The 22,395-nt window shown below is 40.5% G+C and overlaps 2 protein-coding genes across 3 annotated transcripts in view; both read left to right on the top strand.

The window, feature by feature from the left end:
- The window catches only part of LOC110514871 (protein ANKUB1), a 30,837-nt gene extending 19,317 nt beyond the window's left edge, over nt 1–11,520 (top strand). The window contains 6 exon segments of the mRNA XM_090182230.1: nt 3,522–3,676; nt 8,610–8,820; nt 8,964–9,078; nt 9,526–10,449; nt 11,273–11,368; nt 11,466–11,520. Of these exon segments, the coding sequence (XP_090038356.1) occupies nt 3,522–3,676; nt 8,610–8,820; nt 8,964–9,078; nt 9,526–10,449; nt 11,273–11,368; nt 11,466–11,520 (1,556 nt within the window).
- Nucleotides 1–22,395, top strand: part of LOC110532571 (actin-like protein 6A) — a 758,238-nt gene that overhangs the window by 660,772 nt on the left and 75,071 nt on the right. The window lies entirely within an intron of this gene.

The raw sequence follows: 22,395 nt of genomic DNA, 5'->3' as shown, positions 1-22,395 counted from the left end.
GTCATCCATCACACAGACAGGCAGGTCTAGAGACTGGGACAAGGCTCTATGGTCATAACCAGGAGAGAATGGAAACATCAGAGCAGTCCCAATGGCAGAATCTAACCACTGTCTTCATGTCAAAGACTCACTCACTCATTTGCTTTGTCAAACCTACCCCTTAGAATGACTTCGATATTAAAAACCCAGGCTTTCCTAAAATGTTTACCTCAGCCAGTCTAGAACCCAGGTGTGTCTACAAAACACATGTACTCCTCCATAAGGTTCATGGCTTGCCTATTGTTTTATCCCAGTACAAGAGGGGCAACTGGATTCAGGATTAAACACAAGCAGTCTTTAAGGTATATCTTATTACAGTTTAGGCCTACCTTATTATTTTCTTCCATCTGGCAATATCATTTTAAGGAATGAAATCTGTTTTGTTGCTAGTATTATTAGTAACTGTAGGAAAATACAGCTGTAAAGTACAAGAATCAGCTACTTTCTGAAGGGCAGCCAAGCTCATAAGCAATTTAGAACCTACAGACAATTATGACAAAATTGGAACGCATGAATGCGTCACAAACGCCTTGTGGTCACGTGTTATTTTAGGGCGTGGCTCCGCATTCGTGACCGGTTCTCATATTTATTTTTCCCGGTATCCGTTAGTGCTGGAATTTGCGATTAATACTTTTCTCATGCCGAAACCGGATTAAATACATACCGGTAGTTAAATGACAAAAAATATGATATTCGCAATGTCATTAAGCAACAACAACAACAACAAAAACATAAATAGCTACTACAATTTCTAAACATGATTTTGTCATCAGTTCAGTACCATTTGTTTGATTCTGTGGACCCACGACTAGACTTTATCCATGTTAGCTAGTTGCTAGCGATGCTAGTCAGCATAGGCTGCTACGTGATAAACAGTTCGCGTTAGCGAATTAGCTACCTAGTTAGCCAGCCTAACAAGCTGTCACATCCAGTGGAAACCGATGCAACCTTGCTGCCAAATAAGGGCTAGCTCGATGACCCGTGGTAACAGTGGGGTCCCCATGAGTTTCAAGGCTTTAATAAGTGCTATCGTGCAGAAAAAGCGAATAAAATACTGGTTGATGAGCTAGCTAAGTTAGCAAGACGGGTATGACCGTTAACAGCGTGCATGCACAAATGCATGACGACACATTGTATCTCAGTGAAGCAGGGATGCAGAACGAGATCGCCCCACCAAGCCAGATAGTAGAGGGGTACAACAACGCCGGGACACAGAGGCATAGCTCATACAATTATATTTTGTTCCAGTTAATGACAATACATGTTGAAAAATAAATACCTGCGTCAAATATATGGCATCGCATGCTAGTGTAAAGATAGCTTGCATTATTTTATTTTTTTAAATCCGGTGACCACTAGATGTCCTCGTATATCCACATTTAGATCAACTGTACTTGATTTTTCATCAGTACTGTGAATGACAAGCCCACTGAATCTAGTTTAATAATCTTTATACTCAGCAGGTAGAGGCCTAGGTACTTCAAATCAGTGCTTAATTTTGAGCAGGATCATGACAGAACAGGATCCGGCACCGTTCCGTTCTGGACTGTTTTGTTCCGGAACCTACTTGGCCGAATCCGGTACCTCTCGTGCCATGAAAAATAATTTTCACTTTTTGCTATGTAACAATTATAATAAAAGCGATCAAAGTTCATTCGAGTTGCCTCTTCGTCAATTATCCTGCCCCCTCATCTCTCCAGAGTTGCACTTCATCATTTGTTTCCTTATAGAATCATAGCTGCATGAAGGGTTCTGGAGGAATTTTCTAAAGTTACGGAATTACTGATGTCTGTTCAGAAATAAATGAAATCATTCAGAATAGCCTAATACGTCATGAGAAGCCCTATAATTTAGCTACAGAGGACCAATAGCTTCTTTTTTAAATAGCCTAGCTGCGGATTGTAGCCCAATAACAAAGAATAGCCTACAGTCGGGAACGCGAGGCAAATCTGTCAGTGAAAAAACAGCAGGCAGACAAAACAGTCCTTTTGCAATATTTCAAATACAATCGAGGGAAAACACAGATTGAAAAGCAATGACTCTTGCTGAAAAGATAAGACTATGCTGTAGACTACCAAAATATTTGATCAACTCCCAAACATTGTTTTACAAAACAGAGAGAGGGAGAGATAGGCTTTTGACACGAGCGCATCGACAATCTCCAGCGAGTGAGCTGCGCATCATTGGGTGAGTCAGTGAAACTGGAAAGCATTTTTAGGACTAATTTCCTCCTCATATTGTAGCCTACTATATGTTTCTCCATAAACCTAGGCCTATAGGCTATTGATGGATTCAAGACAAAGTCGTTTTTATTGATCTCAGATACTAAGTTTGTCAGTGTCAAAGTAGCCTGCCATTTCGATCATTTGTGCGGATTAAAAAAAAGATAATGCCAAAGTCTCCAGTCATGTAAAAGGATGTAGAATTGCACGAAATGCGGTTTTAAAAAGGCCAACACTTTCCCGGACCCTAGGCTACTAAAAATGTTCCCCATGTGTGCGTGCACCTTTTATAAGTGGCTCTACCCAAATGTGATGATATCAAATCAAATTTATTTATATAGCCCTTCGTACATCAGCTGATATCTCAAAGTGCTGTACAAAAACCCATTCTAAAACCCCAAACAGCAAGCAATGCAGGTGATGATATGTGTTCAATGCTCTATTATAAAAGGTGATCTTTTTTCTCATGAGTTCTGGTACCACAGAACCCCCCCTCTAGCACCCACTCTTTGTTCTGGCACCTCCCAATTTACAAATTAAGCTCTGCTTCAAATTTTTATTTTACAAGGCAAGTCAGTTAAGAACAAATTCTTATTTTCAATAAAGGCCTAGGAACAGTGGGTTAACTGCCCTATAGCAATAAGGCACCTCGGGCTTCCCGAGTAGTGCAGTGGTCTAAGGCACTGCGTAGTACTAGCTGTGCCACTAGAGATCCTGGTTCAAGTCCAGGCTCTGTCGCAGCCGGCCGTGACTGGGAGACCCATGGGGCTGCGTACAATTGGCCCAGCATCATCCGGTTTAGTGGAGGGTTTGGCCGGCAGGGGTGTTCTTGTCCCATCACGCACTAGTGACTCCTGTGGCGGGCCAAGCGCCGTGCACGCTGACACGGTCAACACGGCTGGTTAAGCGGGCATGGTGTCATGAAGCAGTGTGGCTTGGGTTGTGTTTCGGAGGATGCACGGCTCTTGGCTCTCGCCTCTCCCAAGTCCATATGGGAGTTGTAGCAATGGGACAAGACTGTAACTACCAATTGGATACAACTAAATTGAAAAAAAAAAAAAGTCACATGATGGGTTTGTGGTATATGGCCAATATACCTCCGCGTTGCGGAGAACAGCCCTTTGCCGTGGTATATTGGCCATATTGACCACACCGCCTTATTTCTTAATTGTACACAATTGGACACTTTTACAATTATTGTGTGGGACACCCTCCATTACGGCTCCATCAGTTTTGAGCCCTCTCACTCTGATTGTATAGGACACTCGCAGGATTACTTCCACGTGCAACTGTCAGACGACAAGCAGGTGAGGCACTTCCTGGAGCTGAGCTATGCTGGTGCCATCCTTCGGGACAGCTGGGTCCTGACAGACGTTGGCATCACCCCTAGCAGTGCCATCTGCTGCCTGCTGAAGGTACCAGCCGAACACCTAGCTGTTTCTACCCGTGCTTGAAAATGCATATCAAAGTGAGCTGGCTATTGCTTGAAACAGCTTCATACTATCATTAACATAAAGTGTTTCAGATATAGTGTGGTAATATATAGTATGGTGATATATATATAGTGTGGTGATATATAGTATGGTTAAATAGTATGGTTATATAGTATGATTATATATATAATGGTGATATAGAGTGTGGTAATATATAGTATGGTGATATAGTATGGTTATATAGTATGGTGATATATATAGTATGTTTAAATAGTATGATTATATATATTGTGGTAATATATAGTATGGTGATATATAGTATGGTAATATATAGTATGGTGATATAGTATGATTATATAGTATGATTATATAGTATGGTTATATAGTATGATTATATAGTATGGTTATATAGTATGATTATATAGTATGGTTATATTGTATGATTATGTAGTATGGTTAAATTGTATGATTATATAGTATGGTTATAATAGTATATATATAGTATGATTATATATATTATGGTTATATATAGTAAGGTGATATATAGTGTGGTGATAAATAGTATGGTTATATAGTATGGTTATATAGTATGGTTATATAGTATGGTTATATAGTATGGTTATATATATAGCATGGTGATATATAGTATGGTGATATAGTATGGTGATATAGTGTGATTATATAGTATGGTGATATGATTATATAGCATGGTGATATATAGTATGGTAATATATAGTATGGTGATATATAGAATGGTAATATATAGTATGGTAATATATAGTATGGTGATATATAGTATGATTATATAGTATGGTGATATAGTATGGTGATATAGTGTGGTGATATATAGTATAGTGTGATATATAGTATAGTGATATATAGTATGGTTATATATAGTATGGTGATATAGTGTGGTGATATATAGTATAGTGTGATATATAGTATAGTGATATATAGTATGGTTATATATAGTATGGTGATATAGTGTGGTGATATATAGTATAGTGTGATATATAGTATAGTGATATATAGTATGGTTATATATAGTATGGTGATATAGTGTGGTGATATATAGTATAGTGTGATATATAGTATGGTGATATATAGTGTGGTAATATATAGTATGGTGATATATAGTATGGTTAAATTGTATGATTATATAGTATGGTGATAAAGTATGATTATATAGTATGGTTAAATTGTATGATTATATAGTATGGTTATATAGTATGATTATATATATTATGGTAATCTATAGAATGGTGATATATAGTGTGGTGATATATAGTGTGGTAATATATAGTATGGTGATATAGTATGATTATATAGTATGCTTATATAGTATGGTTATATAGTATGATTATATATATTATGGTTATATATAGTATGGTGATATATAGTATGGTGATTTATAGTGTGGTAATATATAGTATGGTGATATAGTATGGTGATAAAGTATGGTTATATATATAGCATGGTGATATTTAGTATGGTGATATATAGTATGGTTAAATAGTATGATTATATAGTATGGTTATATAGTATGATTATATAGTATGGTGATATAGTATGGTGATATATAGTGTGGTAATATATAGTATAGTGATATATAGTATGGTGATATATAGTATGGTTATATATAGTATGGTTATATATAGTATGGTGTTATATAGTATGATTATATATGTATTATGGTGATATATAGTATGGTGATATATAGTATGGTTATATATAGTATGGTAATATATAGTATGGTGATATATAGTATGGTTAAATAGTATGATTATATAGTATGGTGATATAGTATGGTGATATATAGTGTGGTAATATATAGTATAGTGATATATAGTATGGTGATATATAGTATGGTTATATATAGTATGGTTATATATAGTATGGTGTTATATAGTATGATTATATATGTATTATGGTGATATATAGTATGGTGATATATAGTATGGTTATATATAGTATGGTAATATATAGTATGGTGATATATAGTATGGTTAAATAGTATGATTATATAGTATGGTTATATAGTATGATTATATATATTATGGTTATATATAGCATGGTAATATATAGTATGGTTAAATAGTATGATTATATAGTATGGTTATATAGTATGATTATATATATTATGGTGATATATAGTATGGTGATATATAGTATGGTGATATATAGTATGGTGATATAGTATGGTTATATAGTATGATTATATAGTATGGTGATATATAGCGTGGTGATATGTAGTATGGTTATATAGTATGATTATATAGTATGGTTATATAGTATGATTATATAGCATGGTGATATATAGTGTGGTGATATATAGTATGGTGATATATAGTATGGTGATATATAGTATGGTGATATAGTATGATTATATAGTATGGTTATATTGTATGATTATATAGTATGGTTATATATATAGTATGGTGATATAGAGTGTGGTAATATATAGTATGGTGATATAGTATGGTTATATAGTATGATTATATATATTATGGTGATATATAGTATGGTGATATAGTATGGTGATATATAGTATGGTGATATAGAGTGTGGTGATATAGAGTGTGGTAATATATAGTATGGTGATATAGTATGGTTATATAGTATGATTATATAGTATGGTTATATATAGTATGATTAGGTGATTTAGTTAATTCAAACAGGTGCCATTAATACAGGTAACGAGTGGAGGACAGAGGAGCCTCTTAAAGAAGAAGTTACAGGTCTGTGAGAGCCAGAAATCTTGCTTGTTTGTAGGTGACCAAATACTTATTTTCCACCATAATTTGCAAATAAATTCATAAAAAATCCTACAATGTGATTTTTCTGGATTTTTTTCTCTCATTTTGTCTGTCATAGTTGAAGTGTACCTATGATGATACAGGCCTCTCTCATCTTTTTAAGTGGGAGAACTTGCACAATTGGTGGCTGACTAAATACTTTTTTGCCCCACTGTATAGTGTGGTGGTATATAGTATGGCGATATATAGTATGTTGAGGTCACCCTGCTTGAGACTTAAAGTAATATTGCCCTTGCTCAACCAAGACCATGGTTATGGTAGAGTGATTGGTTAGTAAGGACACTGCTTTATACTGAGACCATGGTTATGGTAGAGTGATTGGTTAGTAAGAACACTGCTTCGTGAGTGTGAAGTGTTGTTGTACAGAGGTCCCTGGGTACATGTCCAGAGCCAGACAGGGACAGAACTCACTCTGTCCCACAAAGTTCTGTGGAAGATTTGCTAACAGAGGAGAGTGGTTATGTATCTAAGTACAAATTTAACCATCAGAATAATGTTTATTTGTGTTCCTTAATCCTTACTTACACATCCCATCATTGACATAGTCAAAGCCAGACCTTCTGTCTGTCTCTCCTTCTTGCTGGTTGACTAGAGTGGAAATCTATAGTATTGTATGGTTGACCTGGGATAGAGCTGAAATGTGGCCCGATGTAGTGTTGCCTTTGTACCAAACACCCTTACAGTCATAAACCTTTTCCCCATGTAATCGCCTCGACCTCAGTCTGGTGTTCGCTAACAGTATCTGAAGAGTCTGTATACCCAGTGGTTTATAGTACAGTAGAGCACAGCAGAGTACAGTAGAGCACAGCAGAGTACAGCAGAGTACAGTAGAGCACAGCAGAGTACAGTAGAGTACAGCAGACAGAGTACAGCAAAGTACAGCAGAGTACAGTAGAGCACAGCAGGCCGTATAGTAGGAGAAGAAGAGGCCCTTTGGGTTCATTGAAATACATATTCATAATATTTCTGTTAACAATTTAATCTGCACCCAGATTAGTGTTCAATTTAATCTGCACCCAGATTAGTGTTCAATTTAATCTGCACCCAGATTAGTGTTCAATTTAATCTGCACCCAGATTAGTGTTCAATTTAATTTACACCCAGATTAGTGTTCAATTTAATTTACACCCAGATTAGTGTTCAATTTAATTTACACCCAGATTAGTGTTCAATTTAATTTTCACCCAGATTAGTCTTCAATTTAATTAATCTGCACCCAGATTAGTGTTCAATGTGATAGAACAAAACTCAGTACAGCACATTAATTAGAAAATGTTGTTACAAGTTTGAGCCACGAGATGGTGGTAGATTATAAGTTTAAATAGCATGGACCTTTGATTTGTCTCTGGATAGAAATTGCCCTTGGGCACAGATCTAGGATCAGCATACTCTCACCAAATCCTAACCTTTACCATTAACAGTAAAAACACAAACCAGACCTAAGAGCAGTGCAAAGGAGCCAGTTCATCTTAACCCTGTAATTATATGACTCCTAACTTATATATACTGAGTGTACCAAACATTAGAAACACCTTCCTAATATTGAGTTGCACCCCGCCTTTTGCCATCAGAACAGCCTCAATTCGTTGGGGCATGGACTCTACAAGGTGTTTGAAAGCGTTCCACAGGGATGCTGGCCCATGTTGACTCCAATGCTTCCAACAGTTGTGCCAAGTTGGCTGGATGTTCTTTGGGTGGTGGACCACACAGGAAACTGTTGAGTGTGAAAAACCCCAGCAGCATTGCAGTTCTTGACACAAACCGGTGCACCTGGCACCTACTACCCCGTTCAAAGGCACTTAAATATTTTGTCTTGCCCATTCACCCTCTGAATGGCACACATACACAATCCATGTCTCAATTGTCTCAAGGCTTAAAAATCCTTCTTTAACCTGTCCGCTCCCCTTCATCTACACTGAAGTGGATTTAACAAGTGACATCATTAAGGGATCATAGCTTTCACCTGGATTCACCTGGTCAGTCTTTGTCATGGAAAGAACCGGTGTTCATAATGTTTTGTTTACTCGGTGTATAAACACAACATAGGTATTTATGTAAAACAAGTGAATTTACTGAATGTCCATGGTCTTATACTTCAGCGGGAGCCGGTGGTGTGTGTGTTCAGTGCCGTGACGGGGGAGACCCTCTCAGTCTTGGGCACTGTGTTTCTCCTGAGTACGTCTGTGGCCAGGCTCATGACCCTGGTGTCCCAGCAGTGTGGGCTTCCCGTCAGCTCCTTCAGACTGAGCTCTCCCACCAGCCTGCAACTCTACGACTGCAACTGGCTGCACGACTACGCCATTGACCTGGGTATGGCCTTCCTTGTGCAGTAGATCAATGGTCCTCTGGCTCAACACCTTATGGATGTAACATAGAGACAAATGGACTGTATGGAACACATTCTTGGTTCATGGAAACCAGGAGGACAACCTGCATGTGTCTCTGTCTCCCAGGGGCTACTCTACGGTTGGACACCTGGGATGGGTGGGCGGAGTCCCTCAGAGGCTGCTTCCTGGGACACAGACTGACCGTCCAACGACACCTGTCTAGGGAGAGACCTGTGATGAGGTCAGAATACACATCTACACACTGAACTGTATGATAGACTTACTATCAACAGTGATGGTACTGAACCTTTATATAGCTTACAATGATAGTACTGACCCTGTATATAGCTTACAATGATAGTACTGACCCTGTATATAGCTTACAATGATAGTACTGACCCTGTATATAGCTTACAATAATGGTACTGACCCTGTATTTAGCTTACAATGATAGTACTGACCCTGTATATAGCTTATAATGATAGTACTGACCCTGTATATAGCTTATATTCTCGTGTTTTTTTCCTTCATATGTTTTTTCTCTTACCCTGATATTTAATACTGCATTGTGGGAAAGAGCTTGCAAGTAAGCATTTTACTGTACTGTTTTATAACCCACTGTATCTTGTGAACTTGACAAAAAAAACTTGAAACGTGTTATAAATACATTGATTCTGTATTATTCCAGGTTCCAGCTCCGGGTGGCACTCTACATCGCTGCTTCTCTGGGCCACCTGGACCTGGCCGGCTGGCTGCTGGAGAGGGGGGTGCGTGTCATTGAGCCGGTGGGGGTTCACCCTTACCGTGAGTGGTGCCACCAGACGGCCCACCCCGACGTCGCCAAGTGTCCCGCTGTCGCCTCCATCGAGCTCGGCCAGCTCACCATCCTCAAACTCTGTATCGCCAGCAGCGTTCTGACCCTTGCCTGTCAGGATCCCCAGGGTCGTGACCCCCTGAGGATCGCCCTTCAGTACGGCCAAAGGGAGTGTGTGAGTCACCTGGCCACCAAGCTGTGCTCTGTGGTGGTCCTCACAGGTATGGCCCTGCCCATGCGGACATACCTCCAGATAAAGGGCTGGGTGAGGCTGGGGCAGAGGAGGGCAGCATCCAGGCACTGCATGGGCCTCAACAGGGCTCCGTTCAGGACCAGGGTGGGCGACACGGTCCTGGTGGACGGCTTCACCCTCCCTAAGATGTCTTCCAAGCCCAGGAGGAGTGAGGCCAAGGCGGGTATCAGGGTGATGTCCACAGCCTCTCAAAGTTTGACCCCCATCAACTGCCCATCTCATGTAACCTGCCAGCTCCGCGCCCTGGCATCCCAGGATAAACCTCTTCAACTACCGAAGCAACACCCTGTGGCCACGAGTGATGAAAGAGAGAAGAAGAGGGGATGTGGAGGGAAGGGATGTGAGGAGGATGAGAGTGGGGATCAGAACAGCAACCAATGGAGGAGCAGAGTCCCGCTCCCGCCCATTTCCAGAGACACCAATCTCAGACCTGTGTTTGCCTCGCCAAACTCCGCCCAGATACTCACCACCTCACTGGAGGCCTTTTCTCTCCACTGCGACCGCACACCCAGAGAAAACGCCATATACTGTTTGGCCTTGGCCAGGTTAGTCCAAGTTTAAATGACAGCTACGGTGAATATGAATATTTCTCTGGAGGTTTCTTATGAAAGGTGTGAATACTGTCAGAAGAAGCCTCCTATAATCAGTGGGGGGGGGGGGGGGGGGAACACATGTAAAAGCTGTTTACACACTTTTTATTTTACTTTGTGCAAGCATTTACCCACCTTTTGTGGAAGATGCATTGAAAGTAGAGGGAGCGTTACTTCTTTAATCCTGAACGGCAATCAGCATTTACCAGTCAATGGTTTTACCACTACATCACTGCCTGTGATATACCCTTATCCTCCCTGAATAGATTTCAGTACAAACAAATCATGAGCCAACCATCATGCTTAGAAGGTACATAATCAAATCAACTCAAACTTTATTTGTCACATGCGCTGAATACAACAAGTGTAGATCTTTCCGTGAAATACTTTACTTACAGGCCCTTAACAAACAGTGCAGTTCAAGAAGAGTTGAAGAGAATATTTACCCAATAAACTAAAGTAACAAATAATAAAACATTTGAACTTGTCCGGTGGCCATTTGATTAATTGTTCAGCAGTCTTATGACTTGGGGTTAGAAGCTGTTATAGGTTTACCCTAACAAGTCCTGAAACAAATCATGAGCCAACTATCATGCTTAGAAGGTATATAGTGTCAGTCTTATTGGTTCACCCTAACAAGTTGTTTCAGTATGGGGAGAGGATAGGATGTAAGGGCGCTTCATTAATGTATTGAGGCCATTACATATACAGTATTTCACAATGCTAGGACACAGATTTGGTCTCCTAACCTTGTTCTGGTTGATTGACTCTCTAACAGTGCCTTCACACAGAGACCATGGTTGCAGCAGCTGAATGTAGCGCGGACTCTGTCCAGGAGGAGTGCTCAGCACATTGGGTAGACACCAGGATCCTGGTCATTAGGCAGATTAAACATACTGAAACAAGGAGGGACAACCTGGAATTGTCCAAAAAGGAACTCTTATTTGAGTTTTTATTTTTATTTTTTACAGTGAACAAGATGAGACTTTGGAACGGATGATGCCTGAAACAATGCGGACGACTTAGAATTTTGTTCCTTTGGATGAGGCTTATAGATATAGTCAGTACTGTGTTTGATTTGTGTGCAGAAAGTTTACAACGGCAGGCAGTGGATTCTCAGTCATTCCTATTCTCAAGTAACAAAAAACGTATCATATTTCACTGGCTATTTGTAGTAGCCAAATGTGAATGGAATTATTATTATTCTAGAATCATTCAGTTGACTGAATGTGACTGTGGTTGTGCTGTATGTGACTATGTGGTTGTACTGAATGTGACTATGTGGTTGTACTGAATGTGACTATGTGGTTGTACTGAATGTGACTATGTGATTGTACTGAATGTGGTTGTACTGTACGTGATTGTAAGTGTTTGACATGGGTCTAATTGAGCCCCCCCCCCCACACTTAACACTAGTTTTTATCCATAGAAATCCTCACTTGCTGATGAAGACCTATAGTGGTTGAAATCAATGTAAAATACAGTATGAACACTGCTGCCTTAAAACTCTTTTATTAAGATGTGGATCATTATTGCTCATTTAAATGAGTCTGTGCAGTGTCAAAATAATACACCTGATACATAAGGGGGGAAATAATGCTAAAAATACCACAAGACATGAAATAATGGCATTATGGGGAAATAATACATACTGTATTTCACATAGAGTATTTGACAAACTCTTTATTTACATTACAAAACTGACAACTACTGTGACGATGTGTTAGCACAGCATGTGTCATCATTCCCCTGCAGTGTGTGGATTTACACAGCAACATAGCAGACAGCTTAAATAGTTTATTTTTTATTTAACCTTTATTTCACTAGACAAGTCAGTTAAGAACAAATTCTTATTTACAATGATGGCCAAACCCGGACGACGCTGGGCCAATTATGCGGCACAATATGGGACTGCCAATCACTTGGGAGTGGGAAGGATACCAAATCCAATATCACACACTTCTTCCTTAGTATTCTGAGAACTGTCAGATAGCTGTGAGAGCTATGAGTGGATCGTGGACCCATGCATAAATGATAACTTTGCTGTAACTCAGTGGGGCAAGTAGAACGTCCGGGTTAGTGTATGTGCATTATCTGGACAGTTGATTGTCTTTGTCTCAAAGCCTTTCCATTTCTGGGGTATTGAAGAAGCTTCTGATCTCAACCTTGTTGACAGGTAAGAAACACTTGGTTAGTGTATGTGTCTTATCCAATGGGTTGTCAGGTGAACGTTGAAGATGCTTCTTGGAGGTGATCTAATGATGTCATTGAATCGATGTCATTGAGTTGCTCACTGGACAAGACAATTATTCACTGAAAATTAAATCTGTCTTTCATTTCACTTATGTTGATACTTGATTGACTATTTGCTGTCTTTTGAAAATACAAAAATAAATATAACTGTTTTATGAAGCACTTGTAGACATTCATTGTTTTCAAAATCATATTTTCAGCAAAACAGATACATACGTTTACAATATGACATCAAATCAAATAAAAATAAAGTAAGTGATATGTAAATGATTGGCAAAAGGCTCCAACCACCCAAGTCATAGACTGTTTACTCTGCTACCACACGGCAAGCGATACGAGAGCACCAATTCTGGGACAAAAGGCTCCTTAACAGCTTCTACCCCCAAGTCATTAGACTGCTGAACAGCTTCTACCTCCAAGTCATTAGACTGCTGAACAGCTTCTACCTCCAAGTCATTAGACTGCTGAACAGCTTCTACCCCCAAGTCATTAGACTGCTGAACAGCTTCTACCCCCCAAGTCATTAGACTGCTTAACAGTTTCTACCCCAAAGCCATTAGACTGCTGAACAGCTTCTACCCCCAAGCCATTAGACTGCTGAACAGCTTCTACCCCCAAGTCATTAGACTGCTGAACAGCTTCTACCTCCAAGTCATTAGACTGCTGAACAGCTTCTACCCCAAAGTCATTAGACTGCTGAACAGCTTCTACCCCAAAGCCATTAGACTGCTGAACAGCTTCTACCCCAAAGCCATAAGACTGCTGAACAGCTTCTACCCCCAAGCCATTAGACTGCTGAACAGCTTCTACCCCCAAGCCATCAGACTGCTGAACAGCTTCCACCCCCAAGTCATTAGACTGCTGAACAGCTTCTACCCCCAAGTCATTAGACTGCTGAACGTTAATTAAATGGCCACCTGCACTATTTGCATTGACCCCCTTTGTTATTGATGTATTTTTCTAATTGTTTTCCACTGACTCTCTTGAATTGGCTCGATGCACACTCACTACACTCTACCCACACATTCACTGTGACACTGACCGACTTTCACACTAGCTGCTGCTACTGTGTTTATTATCTATCCTGATTGCCTAGTCACTTTTACCCTTACCTACATGTACATACTGTATTACCTCAACTACCTCCCACCCATGCACATTGACTCGGTACTGGTACTCCTTGTATATAGCGTTGTTATTGTTATTGTGTTACTATTTAGAAAATATTTTCTTAATTTTTAACTCTGCATTGTTTGGAATGGGCTCGTAATAAAGCATCTCACAGTTGTTTTCGGCGTATGTGACCAATACAATTAGATTCTCATCTGAACAAATGAATGCTCTCGTTGTTATAATGAGGAATTTATTTAAATCATTTGGTTTTCCTTGAAGATTTGAATGTGCTGAGAAAGCCTTTCGTGATGGATCTAGACAATCTGGTGAAAAGGGAGGGTTTGCGACTCTTCTCTTCAAGTGGGAAGGACGATGCGATATCATAAATTCCCTCTGGAGAAAAGGAGCCATGAGATGTTGTCATCGTCTCTGCAACGAAAGACCATCCAGCATGCCATCAATTTACATTTTTACTCATGTATCAGACACTCTTATCCAGAGAGACTTACAAGGAGCAATTAGGATTAAGTGCCTTGCTCAAGAGCACATTGACAGATTTTGCCTCGTGAACTCAGGGATTCTGAACCAGCAACCTATCGGTTACTGGCCCAACCTCTTAACCCACTAGGCTACCACCCAGCCCAGAGTACAGTATGTCATAGGTAACAACTCAGAGGAGTACAACGTCTTTCCAAATGAATTAGTGGAATGGTAAAGGGATAATGTCTCAGTCTTGACTGAGCAGCAGCCTAAACAGCAGCAGGGCTTACCTGTAAAGTACACAGTAGGGGAAATGTTCTGAGGCTGGTACTCCAGAGACTCTTGAGGACAGAGGTTCTTACTAACATTATTGGAACCCTGGTTGGTGGGAAAATATCTTAAAGTACAGCATATCAACTGCAAAGAAGCAGTGCAATGCCATGACACAAAGAATCATATAAAAGGTCAACAGCAGTGTTATTCATGAAAGATGTATGTGTACTATACCTTTGTATTGAAGGTGAGGACCTGCTCTCCAGTACTGCTGATGGTATCCCTTTCCAAATCAAACACGCCTTCTACAATGTCACTGGTGGCCACGCTGGTAGCGGACTCAAAATAACATTTAGCAGTGGCTTTGGTGATCATTTGAAGAATGACCATGCAAGTAGAAGTCTTTGGATCGTTCTGGACTGAAACATCAAAGTTTATGTTTTCATACTCATCTGACCACTGTCTCAGGAAGCACTTCACTGTCTCTTCAGCAAATATCTGGAGAAGCTGAGAGGAGAGCTCCTTGGATATGGCACATTGTTCCTTTCCCCATTTCAGCCTTGAAAGAATGGAGTCTGAAGCACTTTTGGCTGCTTCCAATGTTAAGACCTGTGGAGTGCTGTGGCTGTCCTGAATGGCTATCACTTTATCCACCAATTCATGGCTGAAAATGTGGATGGTCCAAGTGGAAATTATTTTTCTCAATTTCCTAACAGCAGATCGGAGGTCGTCAAGATGAGAAGCACCCTGTCCATTTTCCTGTGTGTTCTCAACACTTTCCACCATAATGTCCACTACCACCCCAGCAGCTTGCCTGACTTTGTCCACAAAGGTTACAGGAAGTAAGTCCTCTGTGTGAAAGAAGTCCTCAATGATTGTGTTTCTAACAATGGGAAAGTCAATCTGAGCAGGAAACTCAGTGGGGATGGGAGTCCCGGGTAAAGCAAAGTGCCATTTCGACTGCCTTAATTTTGAAGTAGGTGTTAGAGAGATGGAGGAGCGTGAAGAAGAGGTATTTCTTGTATTTTGGCTGTCAGCACTCCTACAACGGATCGTGTCAATATCCTCCAGCATGGATCCTGAGAGCTTAGTGGTTTTAGGTAGTAATTTGTGCGGAATGTCCACACAGGCATCGTTTCCACCAGGTCTAACACTGCTCTGGTTGACCTCAAGATGGCCGAGACTTGCTCTTTGTGATGCAGGACTGCTTTGATATGTAAAGATTTGGATTGAACCAAGTGTTGTGTCTGATCTTTGAAGATCTTTTCTGAGAAACTCCGTAATCTTACTTTGCAGACTGTTGTAGATGTTACGAGCAACAGACCAGATTCTTTTCTCAGAAACCTGTCCAGTGGTGAGCAGGGAGGTTCCAGATACCATGTCAGATGATTGGGTGGTCTGGGTGAGCTCCTGCTGGTCTTTCACCATGGTTTGTATAATATCAGTAGATGTGGTGGATGTAGATACAGACTGGAGGTACTTATCTGTTGTACCTTCCTCCACAATGTTAAATGATCTAGAGAGGACCTCACTCACTCCTTTCTCAGCTTTAGTTTGGAACTCATGACTAGAGAGTTTTTGGAGGCTCTTTGTAGAAAGACTGTGGGAAGATGCAATGCCTTTGGAGGCAGCCGTGCTGCAATCTAGACTTACTGGAGAGGTTCGCTCAGGAGAACCTTGGAGACGTTCAAACATGTCTTCACATGGTGTTGGGGACCTTGACAAGGAGATGTCCTTCAGCTGAGACAGAACACCACCTACCAACATGTTGACCTCAAGGGACATATCAGATATTTTCTTTCCTACTGTGGAGAAGCAAGGTGCATTTGATGCCTGATCCTCGCATGAGGTCAAGATTGTTGAAATGACCTCTTTGGTACTATTGGTCAGTAGAGCCTCGTCTGTTTCAGTCCAGAGAAGTTTTGAACTCTCGCTGACACCCCTGTGTAGAGCCACTTCAAGGTTCAAACTGTGCAAGTGAGGCACACTCTTACTAGCTTGCCTCAAGTCCTGGCTTGCCAAACAAATGTGCTCCTTAGTCCCAAGATGTCCAGAGTCCTCTGTGGGTATATGACTAGACGTTCTGCTCAGCATGTCTGACCTCCGCTGATGAATGATGAAGTCCTTTAATGTCTTCTGAATATTGTTATATAAACTAGTGGTAGCAGACCAGATCCTGCTCTGTAGCTTTTGTGCATTTTCCTGGAGGTCAGGTTCTCTCTCCTCTACTTCTGCAGGTTGCGCCAAGCTCTGCAGGTCTTCCACAAATGTTTCAATGATGCCAAAGGCAGCAGAATCCGCACAAATATCCTTTGACCATGTGTACTGGTTTTGAATGGAACAAGACCTGGAATAAGCAGGCTGTGCACTAGTTAAGCTACTGGTGGACTTTTTAACTAGGAACTCACTCACTGCTTGAGTGGCATTTCTCTTAAATTCCTCACTTGAGAGTTTTCTAATACAATCTAACAGACTGGTCAAAGAAGCTGTGGCCTTACTTCTGCTGTCCTCAATTTGACAGGGGAACTCACATACTATTGGTGATGAGGCCCTGGAATGGGCAATATCCCCAAGCTGAGCCAGAACACCCTCTACAAATTTCTCTCTCTCAATAGAGAAGCCTGATCCTTTTTCTCCAACAGTGTACAGGGCGTCCTCCTTTGACATCTCAGTGTTGTACAAGACCAGAAGCTCTGAGATGACTTCTTGGGTGCAAGTTGTCAGAAGGAGCATGCTTTCTTCTGACTCAGTTTTTGCCCAAAGAAGTTTTGAGCTCTCACTTAGGCCTCTTTGTAAAGTAACTGCACCAGTGGACTCTGGCAACTGAGGCTCACTCTTACTGGGCCTATATTTCATGTTTAAGCAAGGAAGTGGAACTGGCTCCTTAAACTCAGCATTTGTGATGTTATCATCAGATGTGACAATGCTCTTTAAGGCACATCGCTGAAGCTTGCTGAAATAATCTTTCAAGTTGTTTTGGATGCTGTGGTAAATGTGAACAGCAGCAGACCAGGCACTCTTCTGTTGGGGACTCTCTTCAGATTCAGCCAAGGACTTCATATCTGACACGAAAGTCTTAACAACTACTGACGCTGCTGAGCCCACTGGGTGAATTGACTCTGTCTTTACAATGCCAGACAATGTTTGACCTGATACAGCACCTGTTAACTCAGACTGAATGACTGAACTAGGAAAGCTCAAACTACTGACTTTTTTGTCAAGAACTCCACTCACTGCTTGTATTGCTGATGTTTGAAACTCCCGGCTAGAGAGTTTTTGGATGCTCTTAGATGTGAGCGTGCAGGAGGAACCAGATTCACTAATATTGTAGCTGCTCTCGTATTTCCTTATCAGGGCATCAAGATCCTCAATAAAGCCAACATGCGATGCCAAAAACGTGATCTTGTCCTTCAGATCTTCCAGCAAATTCTGTTCGTTCTCGTCAACAAAAGCCACCATTGTGTCAGAGATGGTGGTCATGACTTGCCCTGTTAGACTCTTGCTCTCTTGGTCAACTTTTTCAAGTTTAACAGCCTGCTCTCTCACCATGCTCTCAGTCACCTTGGTCTGTGAGTCTCCCCTTACCGGTGTCACTAGAGAGGTGTGACTTGCGGAGGCACTCTTAACGACCACTGATAAGGCCGACTTGACATCTTTAGCCAACTCTGCCATTACAGCAGGGGTTAGCATCATAGAGCCTGCACTTCCAGATGGAGAATTGGACATGCATGCAAGTTTGGAGAGAGAACCTTGCAGGCTGTCCTGCACACAGGTGACAAGGGTGTCCTCTGAGACACCCAAGAGGACTTGTAGCGTCTCAGAGTTGGTTGTTTTCTTCTGCACATCAGACAGAGAGGTTAGAGTCCTTGGGGAAAAAAACGCAGAAATCATCAAAGTCAAACAAATAATATGTAAGGCTGTGATGCACATTCAGTGTGTCAAATACATCTGCACCATTGAAAACAATGAGGAAAACGCTGCTGTTTCTCTGAGAAAAAACCTTAGTGTGATGTCAGCCTAACTGCTTAATTTCTAAAGCCCAATAAAATGTATTTTGTATAAGTCATTTGTATTGAAACTGGCCTGTAGATATCCATCTATCCTGGCAATATCTATCCTCTACAAAAATCCAAATTGCTATAAACTTCAAATACTGTAACTTCTAATAACTTCAAGGACAATCATAAATACAAGGCAGTTTGAAGAAATGTTAAAGGGAAATTTCTAAATGTTTCAACTTCATATTCATCATCTCCAGCACCACCCCAACATCAGCATATGTGAAAAACAGGCATTTCTATGTTTTGTAGTAAAAAAGAAAGAGGAAGATAAGTGTTTTCTATGACATCATCAACCAATTAGTAGGAAATGCCTACTCATAATTGGTTAAAATCACACGATGCACACTGATGATGTCATTAGAATCTAGAGCTGAGCATTTAATCAACATTTTTGTTATTTTTCGGTTTTTAAACAACTAATTGACCGACGTCGGCTCAATTATTTGAATTCCATATAGTTAATTTTTTTCTTCTTCTGTGAGCTCGATGCTCAGTTTCTGTAGAGATAAATCAGATCAAGCACGAACTATGCAATGTAGTAGGGAGTTGTAGTTTCCAACAGGCCAATATTCTACATAGTTTAGCACAGAAAATATGGCAATTAATTCCCACAATCCATTGCACGCCCACTTGCTTGTCCACTCTGTGTGGAGCAGATACGGAAACCTCATTGACTGAGACGGAGAGACGAGAGAATGCATGAGAGAGATAAAAAGCAGTTGCGTTGCGAGGATTCTCTACCTGGAAATACATGATCTAAGTGATTGACAGTTGGTGTTCAGCGGTCATAAAAGTAGGTCTTATTTACTTAGAAGAACTACTAAAATAGTGATTTTGTCAGACAGAATAAGCAGCAGCTCTATAGAGATGAGTTGATGACTTGGAATGAAATAATAAAGTCATCAAATAAATATTTTATATGAGAAAGTAAATGATGGTTGATAAGTCATAAACAGTAATGGACAGTCACTACCATCATGGGACTTTTATTCATTGTTTTATTATGTGTTTGAGTTTATTTTATTTATTTATTTTTTATTTTTACAGGGACAGTGCACATTAATCAACGTTTCAGTAAAAGTGCCGGTTTTAGCCAGCCGGCTAATTTTCAACCGCAGTCCCTGGGCAGGTTATTAAAAACAATTACAATATAGACAATAGCAGCATAGAACAAGCAAGACATAGCAACATAGGACAAGCAAGACGTAGCATACAGACAGAGCAACATAGGACAAGCAAGACGTAGCATACAGACAGAGCAACATAGGACAAGCAAGACGTAGCATACAGACATAGCAACATAGGACAAGCAAGACGTAGCATACAGACAGAGCAACATAGGACAAGCAAGACGTAGCATACAGACATAGCAACATAGGACAAGCAAGACGTAGCATACAGACAGAGCAACATAGGACAAGCAAGACGTAGCATACAGACATAGCAACATAGGACAAGCAAGACGTAGCATACAGACATAGCAACATAGGACAAGCAAGACGTAGCATACAGACATAGCAACATAAGACAAGCAAGACGTAGCATACAGACATAGCAACATAGGACAAGCAAGACGTAGCATACAGACAGAGCAACATAGGACAAGCAAGACGTAGCATACAGACATAGCAACATAGGACAAGCAAGACGTAGCATACAGACAGAGCAACATAGGACAAGCAAGACGTAGCATACAGACAGAGCAACATAGGACAAGCAAGACGTAGCATACAGACATAGCAACATAGGACAAGCAAGACGTAGCATACAGACATAGCAACATAGGACAAGCAAGACGTAGCATACAGACAGAGCAACATAGGACAAGCAAGACGTAGCATACAGACAGAGCAACATAGGACAAGCAAGACGTAGCATACAGACAGAGCAACATAAAACAAAAAGCGTCAAGACAAAATTCATAAAAGCAACAAAGTTTCCACACCTCACAAGCTACAGACAACAGACAACATGGAAAGCGGCAACACACAGCTAGGGACCATGTTCACAAATCTGATTGACCTTTAGCCATGTCTTCAAGCATTTTGTGAAAGTGTGATATGTGGTGCAGTTATGTGTGTCTGATGGCAGTGTATTCCAGACATGGGAAGCTCTCACAGAGAATGCAGATTTACTAAAGGTGCTTTTCCTTAGGGGAACTATACAGTCACCTCTCATGGCAGACCTTGTGGATCTGCTGCCATATGTCTGGGTTTTCTGTTTAACAAAAATATTGAGTGGAGGGGGAGCCAGGCCATTAAGGATCTTGAATACAAGACATGCGTCGGTGTATTGCACAAGATTTTCCCAACTCAAGAGCTCATGCTTTCTAAGGATGTGACAATGATGATGGCTATTGGGCTTCCTATCAAGCACTTTGAGAGCCTGTTTGTAGACAGACTGAATAGGTTTTAATGTTGTACAGCAAGCTTGGGCCCAACTAGTCAAGCAGTATGTTAAGTGGGGGAGTATCATAGATTTGAAGTACAGTTTTGCTACCTCTGTAGTCAAACAATTTCGTATAAATCGAAAATTAGCTAGGTTGAATTTGGTTATTTGAATTACCTTTTTCACATGCTTTTTAAAAGAGAGGTTGGAATCAAGTATGATGCCAAGGTACTTAAAATCAGATACCACCTGGAGCTTCTCCCCTGACACATAGACATCTGGCTCAGTAGCATCTGTTGTTACAGCATTCAACACACATAATCCATAGTGCATTCAATGTCTAAAAAAAGTATTGAAATCCAAAACCGTGATTATTTTTAAATATTTGAATGGAAACCAAACCAACCTCAAAAAGCACTAATTTCTCAGCACTATTGGAAACAGTTACGTCCCTCTATATTTTTTTTACTATGTGTGGAAATGTGCATGGAAATGTGTAATTTTCACATATGGTGATGCTGGAGATGAATATGAAGTTGTTAAATTTCCCTTTAAGAACATACCTCATGGCCCCCTTAGGCAGGTAGCTTCCACTGCCCAGACTGCCCTTAGTCAGGTAAATCTCCTTGAACTTAAGTTGTGATTCCTGCTCTTCTTCCTCTTCCTGCTCCATACAGTTGGAGGAAGGGTAGGGAGTCGGGATGCGAAAGCTATTGTAAGACTTTCGACTGCCTGGCCTCTTAGGTACACCAGCCTCAGTAAATCTCACGCGGGACTTGGTGTTAGTCTTATCGTCTAACAGACTGGTGAGTGACGCTGTGAGAGATCTCTGTGACAATGGAGAGGAGGCAGCATCTTGGATGCCCAGTAGTTCGTAAAGACCTGGGATGATGATCTGCATCAGCTTGTCCGATAAAAACTGGACAATCCTCAGACACAAGCCGGCAAGCTGTTGTTTTGTCAGCTGTATTCCAGAAACAGAAGAAGTGTTTTAAAATGTTGCATAGTGCGTCTTTCAAAAGCTTATGAACAAGGTTAAACATTAGGCAGAGTTTTCATGGTAATCTGATTAAATTGTCAGTAACATGATCTTACCGGGTCAAACATGCCCTCACGAATCCCCCTCCATTGCCTGAAAACAATATTGTTATAAATGTTGTCATATCAGGATGCGTGGCAGAATTGTTTTTATTTAATTATTTGCCTGATCGTGAAGTTATACTTGCTTTGTGTCAGTTGTTTTGGCAAAATTGCAATGTGACAACTTTTCTAGCAATGACATTTTTTTTCCGATTGATCAGTTTCTAATTTGATCCTATTTCCTTGAAGGTGT

The sequence above is a fragment of the Oncorhynchus mykiss genome, chromosome 1 (assembly GCF_057628025.1).
Source record: "Oncorhynchus mykiss isolate SJ-2025 chromosome 1, ASM5762802v1, whole genome shotgun sequence".
Taxonomy (NCBI): Eukaryota; Metazoa; Chordata; class Actinopteri; order Salmoniformes; family Salmonidae; genus Oncorhynchus; species Oncorhynchus mykiss.
The sequence above is the reverse complement of the archived record's forward strand: the minus strand, read 5'-3'. Positions and strand labels throughout refer to the sequence as shown.